A 21,360-nucleotide genomic window follows, 5' to 3' on the forward strand; every position below is an offset into this window, starting at 1 on the left:
TCATCCTCTCTAGCACCTGTTATTTCTGATCTTTTTGATAATAGCCATCCTAACAGGTGTGAGGTGATATCTCACTGTATTTCCCTGATGATTAGTGATGTTGAATACCTTTTTATATAACTGTTGGCCATTTGTATGTCATCATTGGAAAAACATCTGATCAGGTCGTTGCCTATTTTTTAAACAGATTATTTGTTTTCTTGCTATTGAGTTATATCAATTCCTTTTTTGATATTAACCCCTTGTTAGATATATGGTATATAATTAAATTGGCATCAGATTTATACTTAATCTCTTCTGTGCTTTGTATCTTTCAAAAATGAAAATTAGGATAGAGTTATGACAAAAATATATGTCCTTCTAAACATCAGATGATTCTGGCATGTGAAAATGCATGAACTCTAGTGCCACCTATTTATTTTTTTCACATACGAATTATTCCTTATCTGTTTACTGTTGTTACCAATAATTTCTGCTTGAGCTTACAGATTTCCCCAAAAGATCTATGTACTGTTATCAAAAAAGTTAGTGGGTGTGATTGGACTTCCAGCTGTAAGATTTTCTTTTGAAAATAAGGAAAAGTGAAAAAAAAATTTTAATAAGTTTGAAAAGTGAATTTCTAGAAAAATGACTTTGAATCTATTACTTTTCTAAACCTTGTAACTGTTTTAGCTGAGTATGGTTGCATATTCCTGTCGTCCTAACTATTTGGAAGGCTGAGGTGGGAGGATCGCTTACACTCAGAAGTTCAAGGTTACAGTGGGCAATAATCAGGCCACTGCTCTACAGCTTGGGTGACACAGGGAGACCCTATCTCTTAAAAAAAAAAAAAAGAAAGAAAAGAAAACAGCAAAAAATACCTTGTTAACTCTTATTTTGAGAAGAGTAACAATTTGGAAGTACTCAAAATCTGCTTTTGAGTCACTACTACCCATTGACAGCCATCAACTGTGGTTGATAGCTTTAGTTTAGCAACTAATTTGATTTGTTTACAATGTTGGTGTTTTCTGTATTTTTTGAGCATGGTTACAATTTAAATATTGTATCCGCCATTAGCTGGGCACCATGATTAACTTCTGTAATTCATACAAGTTATAAATCGAAAGTAGTCTTTACCTTTCAATTTATACTTTCTAATGGGAAGATCACACCTGGTTACAATATGTATAAATAAGTGACGAAGTACCATAGAGATGCCAAATTCATATATGGGAGAGTTTTAAGATGATTGATGGGTTATAGATAAACCCTCTTGAAGAAAATAGGAATTCATTTATGTTTTGAAGGAAAGAAATTTTGCTATTCTTTATAGCAAGAGAGGTTAATTCATAAAGAAAGAGTAGCATCAACTCTAAAGAGATAGTTTATGAGTTCCATTGGTTTACTTGAGTTTGGAACTATTAACAATCCTGTTCTTGAGGATATTAAGTAACAGCAAAAATGGATGACTTATTAAATCATTTCATTATACTTGTTTTTTATGAAGACAGTTGCAATCAAAGTAATAATATCTTTATCACGAAATTGTTAAGAATGGAACTCTGTCTTTTTAAATTAATAAACCTAATAATTGTCATTGTCTCATAAGCAGCAGCTCTTGTTTATTACTTGTGACATATGTTTGTGAAGGTGAATTTAGTCAATACAGTAATTATGGTATTGATAAAAGACCAAGATTCAGTATGAAATGAAGATTCAGAATAATTTGGTCCATTGATTTCCATATTGAACTTTAAGTTGGCAACATTCGTGTTTAAAATTATGAGTTAGTTTTTCTAAATGAGTGTTTTAAAAATTTGAATATAAAGGGAATACAATAAATAGAAATCATGTTAATGTGAGCTTTTGTAAGATAAATGACTTTATATTTTGGACTAGGCAGAGCTTTAAGTTGATTTTATAGCTGTGTATTTGAACAAATGATTACTAATTCTTTCTCACTTCTTTTAGGTTGACCATAAAATGTTTATTAACTATTAACTTCAAATTAGGCTACAAGACATATATTTCTTAATTGTGCTTTATAAAAATATTTGAATTCTCTGTAGTTGGGCAAAGTGAAATGTGTATACTTACTGGATATTTTCTTCTCTATTCTTCTCTTCCTCCCTTGCATGCATGTGCCTCCCTTGCCTCCTCTCCACTTTTACTTGAAGACATATTTTTTTCTAGAATGTTTGTAAGAATTGGGTAGGAAAATGCATTATTAATCACAATGATTTTGAGTCATTCACAAATGCCGTTATGTGAAAATAAATCATAAGGCTAATTATTTATTGACAGTTCTGATTGAACTTGTATACTTAAACATTACTTATACTGTATTAACTAGACCTTTGATACAGACCTCAGGAAGTTCTAGTTCTTGATTTGTCTTTTTTTTTTAATTTCAAAATATTACAGGGGTACATGTGTTTTTGGTTACATGGATTGCTTTTGTTATGCTTGAGTCAAAGTTTTATAAGTGTGCTCATCACCCAGGTAGTGTTCATTGTACCTGTTAGGTAGGTTTTCACCCACTGATTTGATTTGTCTTTTGATAATGATAAAGTATTGTCCTTTTAAATAAGACAATCTTTTAAATATTGGTTGACCTAGTTACTAAATGATAACAAAAAATCTTTAGAATCATGTTTAAACATATTTTTTGTGTATGTAGTTTCACCAAGTTAGCAAAGGAGTTTTGAATATGTTTACTGAGGACTGGTCAACCTTAACATTTTTTGGCTTTTAGAACCCAAAATCATAGATTATTTAGAAAAGTTTTGCTTAAAGTTTAAATAACGTTATTTTGAATATCATAAAAACAAATAATGGGCTACAATGAAAATAATTTTTCTTATCCTCTTTGTTTAATAATTTTATTTTTTAAAACACTTTAAGTTTTCAAGAGTATTCCAAAAAGTGGAATTTTTTCATAGCCAAAGGCTAGCTATGTTTTTTGTTCAATTTTATAAACACCAGCCATTTAACATAAGGTATACCTAGTAGTCAGAGTTTGAGACATTTTTATTGAATAAATACTGGAATTTTATAAGTTTTGGGTTCAGGATGCCTTACAATAGAACATAGGTAACATAACAGTTTCATATCCCTATTATAGCATCTACCACATTTTATTTACATGTCTTCTCCCTTTTCTTTGATGCCAGTGCCTGATTATTAACTTTGTTATTCTTTGTAGTGTTTAATGTAGAATATTTTTTCAGCAAATCTGTTGAAAGAATGAAAAGTTTATATGATTGCATTGTTTACTCTGTTAATATTTAAGTGTGCTAAACTTTACCAGTCACACATCAATTTTCAGTGTCAACACACTTTGAGTCTGCAGACTCTTTAATGTTAACGAAAACATTAAATTGAAGTTGTCTGCAATTTGAGTTGAGTGAGCCTACAGACAAATTTGAATGCTTCCTCAAAACTTCAGTGGAGCACTTCTTTAGAAAGTATTTAAAGAGAAAACTAGAGGTCTTCTAAAAAGCTGTAGGGCAGTACGTTTCTGTATATTTTACAGTTACTTGCATCTTATAGCTAGTAGAGTAATTATAGAGTGAATTGAGTTTCAGAGTATACAATGACGTATTAAAGACTCTAAGAATTTATAATAGATGCCTTTGGTGTGCCACATAACATACCTTTTGTCCTCAGTTGTTGTAGTCAGACACTGAGCTCAGTCACCAGCCCTGACTTTAAATGTGTGCTATTTTCTTTCCTATGTTCTGCCTTTCTCCCCTACTGCTAGAGCCCAGTGGGATTATCCCATTATTCAGTGCCTAAATGCAGATTTAGAAGTGTGAATTGTTAACTTTTCTCAATTAACAGGGGATAGGAACTTGTAGATAAATGCTCCAGGCTCTTATCCTTTATGTGCACAATTCTGGAAGCATTCTGTATGCTTCCCAGTTGCCCACAGCAGCAACCTCAGTAATGCATCTTTGTATTAGCTTTTTCTCTTTCCTAGTTTTTCTCCTCACTTCTTTATTCCTGTTTCCTAGGATTCTCTCCCAAATAAACTACTTGTACCCAGGTCTTTGTCTTAAGTTGTGCCTTCTCTAGAATCTAAACTAAGAAGTCTTACAGAAAAGAAATCTGTTTGTATTAAACATAGCTTTTCTCAGATTCATCATAGAACTTTTGTTTGAATGACTCCTATTAATAACATATCTAATACATTTATGTATTTATAATATGTACATTATATAGAAGAGTGAAACTTACAAGTTCAAACAAAGGGCCTCCTAGAGTTGAAGATATCGATCTCAACAAAAGATAAAGCACCTTTAAAATTATACTATACCTTAATGAACCATTTAGTATCAAATCTAATAAGTAAAGTCAGAAATAGTGTTATGAACCATCATAAGTTTATGAAAGTATCATTAATCAAAATATTGTTTCAAAGACTTTCTGTAGTTCTTTTTAGAGACCTGGTAAATAACTAGATCTGAAAGATGTTGCTAAAATGAGGAATTTTTAATAATTTAGAAAAATTTTGTTTGCTTGCTGGTTTTTAGTGCACAGTTCTTGCCAATCTGAGATATATTGAGAGCCCTGTCACTACACAAATATTAGTGATTAATGGAAATATTGGTATGTAAGGACATAACCACCTCAAAATTAAACTTTCCATTCCTTTCAGGTTTGAAATCAGTATTCAGGTTTAGACTGAGACTGATATATGGTCATCTTAACTGAACAATGTATATAATACTTGTGAGGGTGTTTGTATATTTATTCCTCTTTCTTGGTCAAACTAGGGGCCTAATAGTTTGGTTTTCAATTCAGTGCTTACTACCCTGTGACCTTACAATAACCAATAAATGGAATTATTTGGAAGTTTTCAAATTTGAATAGATGTGTTGGTGGTTACATTTGAAAAAGAATTTTAGTTTAATTATTACTCCCAAATTTGGCTGCTCTGTTTATATTTTTAAGTTTATGCTGTCATCAAATAATTGCCTGCATTTCAATATGAGGCAAAAGAACCTAATTTTTATGTCTAAGGACATTGAATGAAACTACTCTGATAATTTTTGTTTACTTTTTTACCATTACAATTGTGTTTCTGTTCTTTATTTAATCATAGCATTGTCTTACCTTTCTATATTATTCATCACAGTGATGTTTCAGATTTCATATTAAATGTGATGACTTATTTAATTTTTTTAAAAAGATAGTAGCTGGCCAGATAATGTAAGCTTATGATTTTTATTCAGGACATATAAAGGCTTAAAACTTTGGAGAGGCTTCCAAATTAATTTCTTTTAAGGGAACATTTTTGCCCTAGGATTACCATTTTTTAAAGTACAGCATGCCTAGAGGAAGTCCAAGTATGTAAATAAAATTATTTACTTTCTTGTTAATGTATATTATCATCTCACCTACCAACCCCTTTTTACTATAGGGACTGACAGGATAAATGTGTAGAGATGCAAGAAAATAATAGGCAAGAAGCAGGCTTACGTGTTTTCACTCTGCTCCTGCAAGCTTATATTGCCCAATGGTAGCAGGAAAATTAATGCTTGAATGCCCAGGCATAATTGTCCCCTACCAGCATGTCTTTGGTTTATGAACTAATAACTTGTGTATACAGTATCTGCTTGTATTTTACCTTTTTTTTTCAGCTTCATACATGTATCTTTTTAAAATGGTAAAATTTATTTGATTATTAAATGATCACAATTAAAATGATGCATCCCTTTATAAAAAGGAGCTTTTGAATATATTTAAAACTTCATGAAGTGTATGTCATGATTTCGCTTATACTCATCTTTAAATAATTTTAGATTATGCCAAAACTTTCAAGAGCCTGACACGTTTTAAAGTAAAGTTAACTTAATTCATTTATTTACTTGTTTTTAGTGGGAGATTTTGATAAGATCTGGCGAGAACACTGCGAGGATGAGGAAACACTTTGTGAATATGCTGTGGCAATGAAAAATTTGGCAGATAATCATTGGGCAAAAACTTGTGAGGGCGAAGGTCGTATCGAATGGTGTTGTAGGTGAGTGTTTTTATGAACTAATATTTTTGGTTTTTAATGTATTGTTGAAACTCTTAAATCTAAGAAATGCTGTGTATAATTCATTGTACCAACATAGAAAAGTAGAAATGTTATAAAACAGATGATGTCTTTCAAACAACTTTTCTCCCTCTTGCATCGCTTTCCCCAAGTTTATTTCATTCATCTTTTTTCATCAAAATGTTTTTCTTTGAAACAACTTTTAATTTTCTGTTTTAACTTTTTAAAACTGTGGCTTTAAATGCATTTGAACACTAACACATTTAAAATATAAAAGATTTAACACTTGACTCATCATTAATAAGTTATAGTATAGAAATTTCTTTAGATAATTATCTATATTTGGATTCATGTAAAAGTGAGTATTTTTCTATAATTTAAAATTTTAAAACATATTTAAAGTTTTAAAATCCTGAATTTTTGATGGGCAATTCAAGGTACTGCAGTATTTATATTGACTTTGGATAATATTCCAGTATTTATATTGATTTTGGATAATGTTTATTTTCTCAGAGTGTAGATTCTAATGTTAAAAACATCTGAAAATGAAATGCTGCTGATAGCAGTTATCTCAAGGTGGTACCATAAATTATGAGAAAAGATATGTATATTGACTGAATTTAAACGTGAATTTCCTAAAACAAAGCATTATCTTTTGCATGAACAGTAAGTTTATAACTTCTAGTTCATATTTTTTCAATTACTTTTTATTGAAAATTTTTGTTTTAATCTCATTTTTAAAGTATGTAGTAATGGATGTTTCATTCATTCCAAAAATAATCCAGAGAAAACATGTATTTAGCATGATTCTTTATTCATTTAATAAACAATATTTAGTAATAATCTGCTTTGTAACAGTTACATTATAGGCACTGGGAATCAAAATTAACCAAACTCACAAAATCCATGCTGTTGTGGAACTTACATAGGGATGAGAGGCAAGAAACAATACATTAATTAAATATATACTGGGTCAGATAATGGTGAGTGTTAAGAGAAAAATAAAGTAAGGGAAAATAAAACAATTTTAAGTGAGGTAGGGAGAGAAGGTCTTACTCTAGTGATAGGTACAAAAGACATGAAGGAAGTAAGAGGGCAGGCCAGCCATAGCAAGTCTACAGGACTTGAGGCAGAAGCATGCTGGCATATTTCAGAAAGAGCAAGGAAACCAGTGTGGCTAAAGCAGAATGAGAAGGGGAGAGTGGTAGAAAATAAGACAGTAAACAGCTAGCTAGATTTTGTAGGATCTTGTGGACCATTGTGAAGACATTGCTTTTTATTCTGAGTGAGATGGGAAGTCATTGGATGTTTTGACATAGGGAGTGACAGGATTTTATTAACTTTATACAATGTGTCAAGAATTCATAAGAATTATTAGTAATTGCTGTGTTAGCCAGGCTTTGTGGCTCATGCCTGTAGTCTCAGCTACTTAGGAAGCTGAGGTGGGAGGATCGCTTGAGCTTAGGAGTTCGAGGCCAGCCTGGACAATATGGTGAGACCCTGTCTCTAAGAAAAGAAAAAATTAATTGCTGTGTTAAGAGTAAACTATAGGAAGAGCAAGGGTGTGAGTAAGGGGAACCCAGTTAGGAGACTACTGTAATAATCATAAGACAAATTTATAGTTACACAGTTTTCTTGGTGAGTAAGTTAGTAGACAGGACAGTGTACTAGGATTAATACTTAACTAAGTATAATGACTCAAGAGAGGAGCCAGGGAGATGGCAGTGTGTTATGGTGATTTGATGATATGTAAGAAGGAAGTTGAAAATACATGGTGGGCAAGAGTAGTGAGAAGGTGGTAACATCAGTAGATTGTGGAGTCAAAGAATTGTAGAGTTCGAGAACTAAAGGAAGGTGCTAGAACAATAGGAAATGGAATGAGTGGAATTAAATGTTTGGTTTTAGTTGCTTTTTTCTAGAGGAAGATGGTTATAGATCTGACTGTTCTTCAGAATATACACTTTCTTTCTCAAGCTAAGAAACACAAAATGAGGTGTACTACTGAACTGAATATTTCCCTTGTAACAGAAAGTAATAATGTAATTCATTCAGGAAATCAGCACTATCACTGTTTAAGATCATCATGCTTGGCTTTTTGCAGTACTACTTTTAAATTAATATTCCAATACAGCAGGCAAGCCCTAAAATTTTATTTCTTAAATGTACTTTGATATGTGGTATTCTCATAAGAGTTTTTGCCTGTTTCTTCTACTTGAACAATGAATCTGCCTTGTACTTCACTTTTCTTTTTCCTTTGATTTGTGTTTTATCAGTAGTTTTTAATATTTTATCTATGAGAGTTTAAGTCAAACTGCTGGAAAAAATTAATAAGAATTTAGGTCAAACTGCTAAAGAACAGTGGCAGAATATGGTAAAAAAAAAAAAAAAAAAGAAAGCATCTTTTTGTGACTATGGGAAGTAATCCTAAGAGAAATTGTATAATATCTTTACTTAAAATTAGGTTGGAGAAAAAGGCTTTGAAACAATATTAAATTTTGAAACTTGAGACATATATAATTCTAATTTGGGTTATATATATAATTCCTTTCTCGTTTGATAATTGTAAAAAAGCAATGTCACTTTGAAAGCTAAAGTGGGTTTAAAAAGGGTTGGACAAAAGTTTATTTCCAGTTAGTTATACTTAAAACTTTATGTGAATGTGGTATGGCAGTAAGGTAAAACTTAAAGACATTACTCTGCTAAGATTGTGTTGACGACTATTTATTTAGTTGGAAGAATTCAGTGCAGATTTTCCTTAAACAGAATGATAAAATTTTATATGTCATGTGTGCAGTATTAAAAATCAGGAAAAAAAATACATTATAACAGTATAGCTGTACTTTCAGTAAAGGAATTTGCCTTTTCTAACTCTTTACACACAGAGAAATAGATAACAAACACATATCCAGAACTATTTGAAAGTAAATTGCAGTTAACGTAACATTTCATCCCTAAATCTATGAGCACACATCTCCTAAGAATAAGGAAATTCTTCTATATAACAGCAACACCATCATCACATTAAGATACTTTTCTAAAATATCTAGTTTGCAAATTCAGATTTTTCTGTCTCCAGATATATTTTGTAATTTATAATTTTTTTTCTAAATCCAGTCATGGCTCATACATTGCGTTTGTTGGTTACATCTCTCTAGGTTCTTGTTTTTGTTTTTTATAACATTGAGTTTTTGAACAAATGTCAGTTGATTTGTAGAATATCCCACATTCTGTATTTTGTGATTGTTGATTCAAATGTTCCATATATCTTTACTGATTTTTCTTTGTTGGCTTTTTATTCTTTCAGTTACCAAAAGAAATGTTTTTAAGATATCCATTTCTCAATTTTTCTATAATAATTATTTGGCTCTTTAGAGATTTAACTTTTCCGTTGAAGTTCTATTTTCATCTATTTGATTTGTCTTTTTCTCTATTTTCAGAAAACAGATTTATAATAGTTACTTTAAAGTCCTTGTCTGCTTATTCTAATATGTGTTTTATCTGTCGATCTCTTTCTTTGGCTGTTTTTTTATTTTGGTTGTGGATCATTTTTTCCTGCTTTATTGTATGTGTGGTAAATCTTTTTTTTTTTTCCTTAAACTTGGCATTGTGTTTAGAAGAGATTGAGATAAATATTATTTTTAAAAGGAGGGCATGTCTTTTTCTCTGGCAGGTAGCTAGGATGAAAGACTGCACACTTTGATCCCATCAGGAATTGAGCTGGGTTGGAGCTGGATTACCCCTTTAGTTTCAGTTCACTTCTCCTTTTAAATGCTTTGAGAGTGGATGAATCCTGTTCTGTGTATAGCACAGGTGCAGCCCTCTTGCAGAACTTGGGACCTAAGCCTAATCTTTTCTCCCTTTTAGTCTCATTCCCAACCTCCAAGGCTGTTGCTACCTTTACATACTTGTAAATAGACCTGTGAGGGAATCAAGAAGAGAATGGGGAGAACTATCTCTGCATTTGGGTTTTGTAAAGATTCCAATCTGTCATACCAGCTAAAAAGCTGTTAGAAACTCTGCTGCTTTCCTTTAATCCAGCAGAGTCCTTCTACCCTGGAAGGCTTGATCTTCTGCTGCTCAATGCACCTGTGGCCATGATCGCTTCTTATTTCAGAAGAGCTTGTTCTTGCAATTTAGTTCCTTTAGACTGCTTTGCATCCTCAGCTTTCTTGATTTCTTTTTAATATATTACTTTTTAGATTGTATAGTATTTTTTTTCTATTTACAGCAAAACCAGGGAGCTGTTCTGATTGTCTATATCCTAATTCCAAACTAGCTTTGTGTCCTACATTCAGGATTTATCTGATTGTTTTCTCATGGTGCCATTTATTTAACTATTTCCTCAATCTTATTTACTTCTTGTAAGCGGAAAGTTGCACTAAAGGTTTCATTCAGGTCAAATATTTTTGCAAAAATGTCTATTAGGTGAAGTTTTGTACTTCATATTGTATTATATTAGTAGGTTCTTGTTGTGAGGGGTTCCACCATTCGAGATGCTAAATGTTGTCATTTGATAAGGTGGTACCTACTAGACACTTAACTGTAAACTTATGTTATCCCTTAAAACTAACAAGTAATGTGTGGAGTGACATTTTGGCTTGTGAATCAGTTTATTAACTAATATTTCATTTGGAGTTACAAAATAATGATTTTTAAAATTGTATCATTCCTTGGCATTTATTAGCTAGCATTCTTTTGTCAGTAAGAGCTGTCTTTTATGAACAGGGATGATTACATACTTCAGAAAGTCTGAGTAAAAATATACATATATATGTCATTCTTTGTTTAGTTATGAATTTTCACAATAAGTAATTGGTATAATAGTTACTATTATGACAAGTGAGTTTATTTTTAGAATATCACTGTAACCTCATGAATTTTTATTTATTCTATTTTTCTGTCAATCATCGATTTTTGCATGTGTGTGTTCAAATAATACTGTATCAGGCAGTGGGAGCCCGGTCAAAAGATAGCTTTTGTGTTCTAACATCACCTTTGAGTATTTTCTTGCTATCTGGTACAAGATGCATCTTTACTTCCCTGCCCAAGACCTAGAATCAAACTGTTTCTTCAGAGAGTCCTAGTTTCTTTTAGTGGGAAATGGCATTTAGAAAGTAAAATCTGGGCACTAGATGTGTTGCTGGGTGTGCTTTCTTCTGTGTCTTTTTGGGGAAAAGAATTAGAAAAAACAAATATATATAATATATATCTTAAATATATATTATATATAATAAATAGTCTTATGTGTGAATATATAGTTTTAAATTCATAATTAATATTTTCCATTCAAATTTAACATTAAAGGATTTTTGCTTAACTTCTTTGTTTTATATTTGTATCTCTTCTGTTACACTGAAGGACTTAGTTCTGAACAACATTAACAGGTTTTCCTTTTCCTACTGTTTACATAAAATGGCTTCAAAATTTCAGTAATTTTACTTCTGCAAATAAAATAACTAAATGAAATTTAAGATTTCACTGCAGTTCTTTTGTCTTTAGAACATATCCCACCAAGGGTCAGAATATTGTGTTAAAAGTTGCCTGAAACAGTTATTTTCTGTGTGGTTGTATTACTAATTTACTATGTAGTTGATTTCACTTTATTTTCACTTTTATGGAGTTTTTTTCTCTTATTTTAATTTTGAGGAATATAAAACATTTGCATGGTTCAAAAGTCAAAACTTTATAAAAAAGTGTATCAAAAGGGGCTCTCTTTCATTTTCTTCATCCACCCCACCTCCTGTGGATAACCATTTTCATTGGATTCTTGTTTATCATACTAGTGTTGCTTTTTGCAAAAATACTCAAATTCATACACACCCCTACATGCACATATGTACATATACTCCTTCTTATCTCTGCAGGTGGTATCATGTTATATACTCTGCTCTTTACCTTTCTTTTTTACTTAATATATCGTGGAGATCACTCCATTTGTTGTTGTATTGGTTAGGAATCTCTAGAGAAACAGAAGAAATAGGGTAGGTATATGTATATGTGTGTATGTGTCTGTGTGCATAGTAAGAGATTTATTATAAAGAATTGTTGCATGCAGGCCGGGCGCGGTGGCTCACGCCTGTAATCCTAGCACTCTGGGAGGCTGAGGCGGGTGGATCGCTCGAGGTCAGGAGTTCGAGACCAGCCTGAGCGAGACCCCATCTCTACTAAAAAAATAGAAATAAATTATCTGGCTAACTAAAAGTATATATAGAAAAAAAAAAATTAGCCGGGCATGGTGGCGCATGCCTGTAGTCCCAGTTACTCGGGAGGCTGAGGCAGTAGGATCGCTTAAGCCCAGCAGTTTGAGGTAGCTGTGGGCTAGACTTACGCCACAGCACTCACTCTAGCCCAGGCAACAAAGTGAGACTCTGTCTCAAAAAAAAAAAAATTGTTGCATACAAGTATGAAGTCTGGCAAGTCCCAAGAGCTTCAGGGTGAGTGGGCAAGGTGGAAACCCAGGAGAACCAATGGTATAGTTCTAGTCTAAAGGCCAGCAGGCTCTAGACTCGGGAATAGCTGATGTTTCAGTTTAAGCCTGAAGGCAAGAAAAAGCTGATGTCCCAGTTCAAAGGCAGTTAGTCAGGCAGAAAGAATTCTGTTTAAATGTTCAGGGCAGGGTTAGCCTTTTTGTTCTGTTCAGACCTTTAACTAACTGATTGGATGAGGCCCACTCACATTAGGGAGGGTAGTCTGCTTTACTCAGTCTACCAATTTAAATGTTAATCTCATACAAAACACCCTCAAACACTCAAGATAATGTTGGATCAATTATCTAGAAACCCAGTGGCTTAGTCCAGCTGATAAAATTAACCATCACAGGTATATATTAATAGTTATCTTCCTCATTTTCATGAGTTGTTTACAAGCTCTTGCTGTTACAAATAGTGCTGTAATGAATAACCTTGTGCATGTTCATTTTGTATTTCTGGCATTGTATCTTTGTAGATTCTTAGGTGTGGAATTGCAGGGTAAAAGAATAAATGCCTATATGATTTTGTTAGGTATTGTCAAATTGCCCTCCATGGAGGTGGTATCATTTTATAATTCCACCAGCAAAAAAAGAGAGAGAAAAGGTATATCTGTTTCTGTATAACTTCAACGGAATATGTGTTCCACCTATTGAATTTTTACCAGTCTGATGGGAATTGGTATCTCTGTGTGGGTTTATCTTACATTTCTCTTGTGAATGAATTTGAACACCTTTTCATATATTTAGGAATCATTTGCCTTTGTTTTCTTCTGTGAATAATGTGATCATGTTTTTGATTCTTTTTTGTCTATTGATTTTTGGTCCCTTTTTTCTTGATTTTTTTCAGAGCTCTTATATAATTTAAAGATACGTGCTCTTTGTCTTTGATTTTGTTTGTATCTTTTGCCTTGCAAATTTTTATTTTGCCATGCGGAAAGTTTTCGTTTTTACATAGCCAGATATATCAGTCTTTATTACTTTTAGATAATTGTCGTAGAAAAGCTTTCCTGAGTCTCAGACTATAGGAATTCCTATTTGTTATTCATTCATATTTTCTCCTAATACTTGTATGATTTCATTTATTACATTTAGATCTCTGACCTATTTGGAATTAAGATCTGGTGTTTGTTGTGAAATATTGATGTATCTTTTTCCCCCAAATAGCTATCCACTTCCCAACATCATTTATGAAAAAGCTCACCTTTTCTCTAGGGATTTGACTTGTCACTTACATGATATACCAGGTTTCCCCACATAGTTCTGTTTAGGCTTTCTGTTATGTTCCATTGTGTATATAATTTATACATGCCTAATACCACTATGTTGATCATAAAGACTTAAAATTGTAATGCTGTTCTGTAGCATCTGCCCTCCTACCTCTGTCCCACACCGTTCTTCTTTCTCAGAGTTTTCATGGTTTTTCTTGCCTTTTTTCCCACATGTACATTAGAATCACCTGGTCCAACTAAATTTTAAAAATTACTTTTATTGGGGTTACATTAATTTTTTATAGCTGGAAAGAATTAACATCTTTATAATGTTAAATCATCCTATCTGTCAAAAAAGGTATGTTTTACCATTTGTTCTAGTCTACTTTTGAATCAGTAGTGTTTTAAGGTTTTTTGGTATAGTGGTTATGCCCATTTCTTGTGTTTATTCATAGGTATTTTATCATTTTTATTGCTGTTGTAAATGTGATTTTCCATTCCATTATGCAGTTAGGTGCTGCATAATGACATTTTGTCAATGGTAGAAATAATATAGACTATAGGATGGTGGTCCCATAAGTCTATAGTACCATATTTTTACTGTACCTTTTCTATGTTTAGATATAGAAAGACTTACCATTGTGTTACAGTAGTCTATGGTATTCAGTATGTTAACATGCTATAAAGGTTTGTAGCCTAGGAGCAATAGGCTCTAGCCTACGTGTGTAGTAGGCTATATACCATTTAGGTTTGTGTAAGTATACTCTATTATGTTCCCACGACAATGAAATTGCTTAATGACACGTTTCTCAGAATGTAGCCCCATTGTTAAGCAATGCATGACTATATATTCTAACAGACTATTGTTTGTGTGTATATACATATATATATATATATATATATGTAGAGAGAGAGAGAGATGCTTTTGATTTTGTTTGTACATCCTACTATTTTACAGAATTTTCTTACTGTTTATATTAGTTAATGTTTGATTCTCTTGGGTTATTTAGATATCCATTATATCACCTGTGAATACAGAAAGTATTATTTTTTCATCTCCCATCTATTTGACTAAATCTTTTTCTCTTTTCTGTTACATAGCTGTGCTTTATTCATTTCGCAATAACGTATGTGGTATGTCCCCATTCAATAAGTTGTTGGCTGGCTGCCATATGAGGGCTGTCTGGAAAAGTCTCCAGCCATGTAGTATGTTCTCATTATATTCACAATGGCTGAATACTTTCTGGACAACCCTTTTGTGTGTGTGTGTGAGTGTGTAGTGCTAATATTAAGGAAATATTCACCAATTTGTATTTTATTGAGTGTTTTATTAAGAATGGGTGTTGAATATTGTTAAATGACCTTTCAGCATCTATGGAGATGAATAAATGAGTTTTTTCCCTTAGATTTATGAATACAGTGAATTATATTAATGGATTTTCTTATGCTGAACAATCCTTGCATTCCTGAAATACACACCAATTGGTTATGCTTGATTCTGTTTGCTAAAATTTTATTCCATATTTTTACATTGCTATTTAGAAGTGATATTGGTCTGTATTTCTTTGTGTAGTCTTTATCAGATTTAAGCATCACTGTTATTTTGCTCCCTGAAAATGAATTTGGAAAATTTTCCTTTGTTTCTATGATTTTGAAAAATTTTAGTAGTTTGAGATTTCTCATTTGTATCCATGGGATTTTAATTTATAAAGGTGACTACGTGACAGCACAAAGAGGTCAATGCCATTGAAAGAATTATTTATTACTTATATTTCCTGAGAGAAGGGGATACACCACACCTTGTAGATCTACAGAGGAAGCATCAAATTTGGTCAGGAGGCAGAAGCAGGAGCTAAAAGAGAACCTAAGCCAGAGCCTTTATTGGAGTTTTCACAGGAAAGGAAAACCAGGGTAGAGTAAGCAGTTTAGATTGACTAGGTTGAATAATTTTGGTGGGCTTTGTAGCATGGGAGCTATCCCTTGTTGTCTGATACATGGTCCTGAGTTGATTTAGAGTGGGGGAATTACTGACTTGATGTGCAAAAAAAACCCCTTTATGATTGGCTTGCATACAAGAAGTGTGCTCCCAAGTAAGTTTACCACCTTTGGAAATCAGCTGGCCCTGGGAGAGGCAGTCTCTCTCTGGATCTGTAAGCGTGTCCTCCTAATTCCCTCCCAAGATAATCAAAACATCCTAAGATGCAGAAAATAAAAAACATGATTAATACAGGAGTTATCTGGTTTTTGAAGGTGTGGCAAAATTAATCATTGGACTGGTGCTTTTTGGGGAGATAACTATGATAACTTTCTCTATTTTGTCTGTAGATTTTGGGTTTTTTTAAACTTTTTATTCCTACTAGAGTCAAATTTAATACATTTTCATATATTACTATAATTCTATGTTTAGTATATTTTCCTAGAAAAAAGTTAGGAAAATTAAATAGCTTGTTTTTGTATTTGTTGGTCCTCTTTTTCCTAACTCATTAATACACTTCCTCCTTTCTTTTGTTTTACTTTCTTTTTCTAATCCTTTGAGTTGGTTGTTTGTTTAATTTTATTCTTTTTGTTTATATTGATATAAATACTAAAGGATCTGAATTTTCCAATTTCTATTTTAGCTGCATTCCTTAGATTCCGACTTGTAGTGCTTTCATTTTTTTAAAGACATTCTGTGATTTTATTAGTATTTCCCCTGTGACCCGAGTTGTTTTTTTTTAAATTTATAGGTGAAATGGACTTTTTGTTTTAGTTAATTCTAGTTTTATTGCATTGTGATTGTATAATTTTATCTATTTTCCTTTATGACTCTTTTCTTCATGACTTAATACGTGTGTTACTGAGCAATCAATAGTCTCACTGCCCAATGTGTATAGGAGCCAATATCATGCATGGCCTTTGAGAAAAGAAAAGCTTTATTGCAAGTTGACTGGCCAGAAGATGGGAGGAAATGCTCAAATCTGTCTCCCCAAGTTGGAGGCTGGTTTAGGTTTTATAAGCATAGGGTAATGAGGTGTGATCTGATTGGATCTTATAGTAAGGTGATGCCCGGAGGCATGTTCGGACTGGATCATGCCAAGAGGTGATGCCATGGCTCGATCTGTTTGGATCCTGGATCCCACCATGTAGTGTCCGCTTTTTAATTCAGTCCTTGCTCCTGGGTCCAGGCACTTAGATACTACCTGTGGTTGCATGCTTGGTTCATCTGGGCATGCTTCATCCTGGGGGTCCATGGCAACTGAAGAACAGCTCACCACTTTAGTCTGGTGCAGTTACATGTGTATGTGATAATTTTTGTGAATATTTCATTTACACTTGAAAAGCAGCTGTACTTTCTATTATGCAAAGTTCATCTTTAAGGTAAACCTTATGTTCTTTAGGGCATCCGTAACCTTACTTTTCATTCACTTAATTGAGAGTGGGGTGTTAAACTTCCCTGTTGTTAGTTGTGTCTGTTTCTCCATACATCTTATGGAATTTCTACTTTGAAGATGGCTACTCTGATAAATGGTACATAAATATTCATAACTGTTATATCTTCATTGAGAATTGTGGCCTTTAGCATTTTAAGGTATCCCTTTTTATTGATTTAATTCTTTTTATTTACTCTCAGCCTCTTCACCAACATTTTCCAATCATCTCATATATGAAGTTCACCTTCCAATAGATTCTTTAAAAACAGCTTGCAATTATGATTCCCTGAGTTCTTGCGTATTAAAAACTGGCTTTCTATAGTTTTGTTATAAAGTACACAGCTTGATTAGATTTAAAGTCCTTGACTCACACCTTCTTTCCTTCAGTTTCTGAAAAAATGTTACTCTACTTAGTCTTATATTGTGTCCTGCTCCCCTCTCTCCTCCCCCACCCATTTCCCTTTGCTCTCTGCTAAACTGAGAGTCAGTTATAAAAATCACAAGACTCTTATTCCTAAATACTTGAATGTGTATCACCTAAGAACATTCTTCTACATAACCACAAAACAACTATCACACTCAAGAAATAAAACATCAATATAATGCTATTAATATGCAGTCCATAATCAAATTTCCCCAATTTTCACAGTAATGTCTTTTATAAGCTAGATTTCGGTTTTAGTCCAGCATTACATTGGGGATAACTCACTGCACTTAGTTGTTAAGCCTTTTTGGTTTCCTTTAATCTAGAAATACTCTACACCTTTTTCTTAGTTTCTTTTCATATTTTATGACATAGCCACTTTTTTAAGTCAAAGTTTTATAACTGTCTTTCAATTTGGATCCGTATGGTTTTCTTTTATGATTAGATTCATATTAAGCATATCATTAGTAAGGGTATTACATAGGTGATGTGTCCTCAGTATAATACATCAGGAGATACTTAAATATGTGGTCTTAAAATAATACATCTTGACAAATCTGCATTTAAATTGTATAAGAATCAGGATAGGTAGGAATGATGTCCTGATGAATAGGAACAATTTCCAAGTGTTAAAAAAACGACTCTAATGTTCAAACTTTTCTTCTCTTTGAACTTATATCTTCATGATGTGATACCATTTTTACCTGAACTAGATTTGTATGCCCCTCTCTCAGAGCAAATAAAAAGAAAACTGAACTCTTAATATGTTTACAACCTGACTTTGTTATTAAACTGAGAGGGACTACAAAAACAACTGTTGGGTTTTCTGTCTACTACCAGCAAAGCTGGCTCAAAGTTAACTATGACTACTCTTCTTTCTGGATGCTGTCACTGAATAGTGGAGTTATTATCCAAGCTTCACTGGAGGAACTTATATTTTATTATAGTTAAGAATGAAATTCATTAAAAGATATACAAGCATGTCCATACTCCTGTCAGATTCAAGTTTGTGTCATGTTCCCTGGTTCTCGGTTCCTAGTACTGAAGAATGGTTACTGGTACAGAATGGACAGAATGAATGAGTGAGCCAAACAGGAATAAGCAAGCCAAATGGCAAGATTTATTAAAGCATAGTATGTTCCAGGGTAGGAATGTGTCTATCTCTGCAAGTAGGGAAGACCCTGGGTTTTTAACACATTTCTACTTTTATGTCTACATCTTATGGTATGCTAAATGGTGGGCAGAATATTCATTTTGATTCAGGCAAGAGGGGTGGAGATTTCCTGGAACCGGGGACCCTCCCTTAACTTGTCCTTAACTTCCAGGAGCTGCCATGACATTTGTAAACTGTCAAGGCATTTGTGAGTGTGATTTTTACTATGTTAATGAGGGTAGTTCACCTAACGTCACTGCCAGCTCATCTGTGAGCATGCCACAAGGTGTTTTTTTCTGCAGTTGGGCCATTTCTTGGGTTTGTGGTTTTCTTACCCTCCTCTGATTGGTTGGCCAGCAACAGTGTTTCTACCGAATTCCTGGGCCTTGCCTCCTTGTTTCCCCTTCCTCCTGGTCCCTAACTAACAACTCCTGAAAAACATGTTTTTTACCTGCTAAACATAAACTTATGATCATTCTTCATTGTATAGTAATTTTTAAAAATTTGAAAGTGCTACAGAGTGTTCAAACTTCCCTCTATTTGACATTTTCACAATAAGAATTTTAATTTGAAAGTTTCTCATGTTGATTAATAAAAGCTAATGTTTTTCCATTGTATTTTATATTCATACACACAGTATTTTAAAATATAACTTTATTTTGACTTGTAGTGTTTGCAGAGAATATTTCCAAAATGGTGGGAAGAGAAAAGCACTCGAGAAAGATGAAAAAAGAGCTGTACTCGCCACTAAGACCACTCCAGCCTTAAATATGCATGAGTCTTCTAAACTTGAAGGTCATTTAACCAACCTCAGCTTTACAAACCCTGAATTTATAACTGAGTAAGTATATTTCTTCTACTCTGATTATTAACATTATCTTGGCTACCTATGTTTATATTAGATAGTGTAATGGTTTCTACCAAGTAATGGGTAGTTTCCTTTTTCCTCCAGTAATATGATAGGCTGAGAAATGCAGATTTGTAATATTATTAGGGAGAAAACTAACAAAATTTTAAGAGCTATCTGGAAAATTAGTGGTTCTGTAGCATGTGTTCTCTCACTAAAAATGAGAAAGAATAGTTTATTAAATGTTATAACTATATAATAATTATATATTATGTTATATAATAGTTATCTGTCATATAATATAACATATAATTATGTGATTATCAACAAAAAGAATCAAAACAATAAAATCTAATTTAACTGTTTAAAGTAGCTATCCACTAATAAATTACAAATAAGGAGAAAAACAGGTTATTAATAGAACCAATTGCCATTATTATGAAAATCTGCCTGCTAGTAAAAGATTGTGCATATAGGCACAAATTTTATAAGTATATGAGTGTTATAATCCAATTAATTTTTAGTATGGGCATGCCTTGTTTTATTGCACTTCACTTTATTGTGCTTCATAGATACTGTGTTTTTTAGACATTGAAGATTTGTGGTTAACCCTGCATCAAAAACGTCTCTCAGTGCCATTTTTCCAGCAGCATGTACTCACTTTGTGTCTGTCACATTTTGGTAGTTCCTGCAATATTTCAGATTTTCATTCTCTTTGTATCTGTTACGGTGATCTGTGATGAGTCATCTTTGATGTTACTATTATAATTGTTTGGGGGTGCCACAATCCCCATTCATATAAGGCAGTGAACTTAATAAATGTATGTCTGACTGTTCAGACACCCTTTGTTCCAAATCAAGTTGGCCCCCTCCAGCAGTGAAGCTACTGTTTTTCACAGCCAGCCCTTCCTGGAAGAACTTTCATACCAACTCAGCAGGGGGTGGAGGTGATGAGAGCAGCTCCAGGCAAGGACACCACAGTTCCTGTTTTTTAACCTAGGTGTAGCAGGTTTTCATGAATAAATACTTTTCAACTTATTTGCTCCTATTGGAGCACTAAAATGGTGGTTTTTGATGATTTTCTCCAGTTTTATAGTTGTTGTCTTGACGAGTGAATTTTTTAACCTTCTTGTCTGCTGTAGTCAGATATACCAGTTTCTGGTTTAGTTTCAAAGGGGAAAAATTAGTTTGGTTTTGGATATATAAAGGGAAGTATCCAAATATGATTGTTATAGGTCAGGTTTAACTTAGTATTGAAATTTAGTATTGAATGACTTAGCCTAGGATGGCTGAGTTTAGATTTTCTTCCTTCTAAAAGCTCTGAACTCCTTAATATAGCATCTGGCTTCAGCATGTGTATGTATCCTCATTCTTTCTGCTCTTCCAACCATTCTCGCAGCCTGTATTCTGGTTATATGGAACTGTTTTAAATTTCCCTAGCATGGTACATGTTTGTTCTCACTTTCTGGCAGTTGAAAATGGGATATATCCTCTTTCTGATAATAGTTGTTATATTAGAAGCGTCTTTGCTTCTAGAACTTTCCTTGAACTTTCCCAAAGAATTGATACTATCTGATACCAATATTTAACCTTTTTTATACCTCTCTTGTAATACTTACATTGTGTTAAAATTCACTCATACGTGTTTTTTCTGACTATAAATGAAATTGAGGTATGAAAAATTTGTGTATAGAGAAGAGATTAAAGATATAGAAAATAGATTACTCAATCCTGGTTACGTTTAGGTACATTTCTTTCCAGTCTTTTTACTAGACATTGTTTTTTACACAGAGACCATGTCACATAAAGAATTTTGTAAACTCCCCA

General features: G+C 32.9%; 1 protein-coding gene across 1 annotated transcript in view; it reads left to right on the forward strand.

Annotated features, from left to right (window-relative positions):
* Positions 1–21,360, forward strand: part of BMT2 (base methyltransferase of 25S rRNA 2 homolog) — an 80,289-nt gene that overhangs the window by 14,553 nt on the left and 44,376 nt on the right. The window contains exons 2-3 of the mRNA XM_045565167.1: positions 5,863–6,004; positions 19,357–19,527. Of these exons, the coding sequence (XP_045421123.1) occupies positions 5,863–6,004; positions 19,357–19,527 (313 nt within the window). The remainder of the gene's footprint in view (positions 1–5,862; positions 6,005–19,356; positions 19,528–21,360) is intronic.

This window comes from Lemur catta, chromosome 11, assembly GCF_020740605.2.
Source record: "Lemur catta isolate mLemCat1 chromosome 11, mLemCat1.pri, whole genome shotgun sequence".
NCBI lineage: Eukaryota > Metazoa > Chordata > Mammalia > Primates > Lemuridae > Lemur > Lemur catta.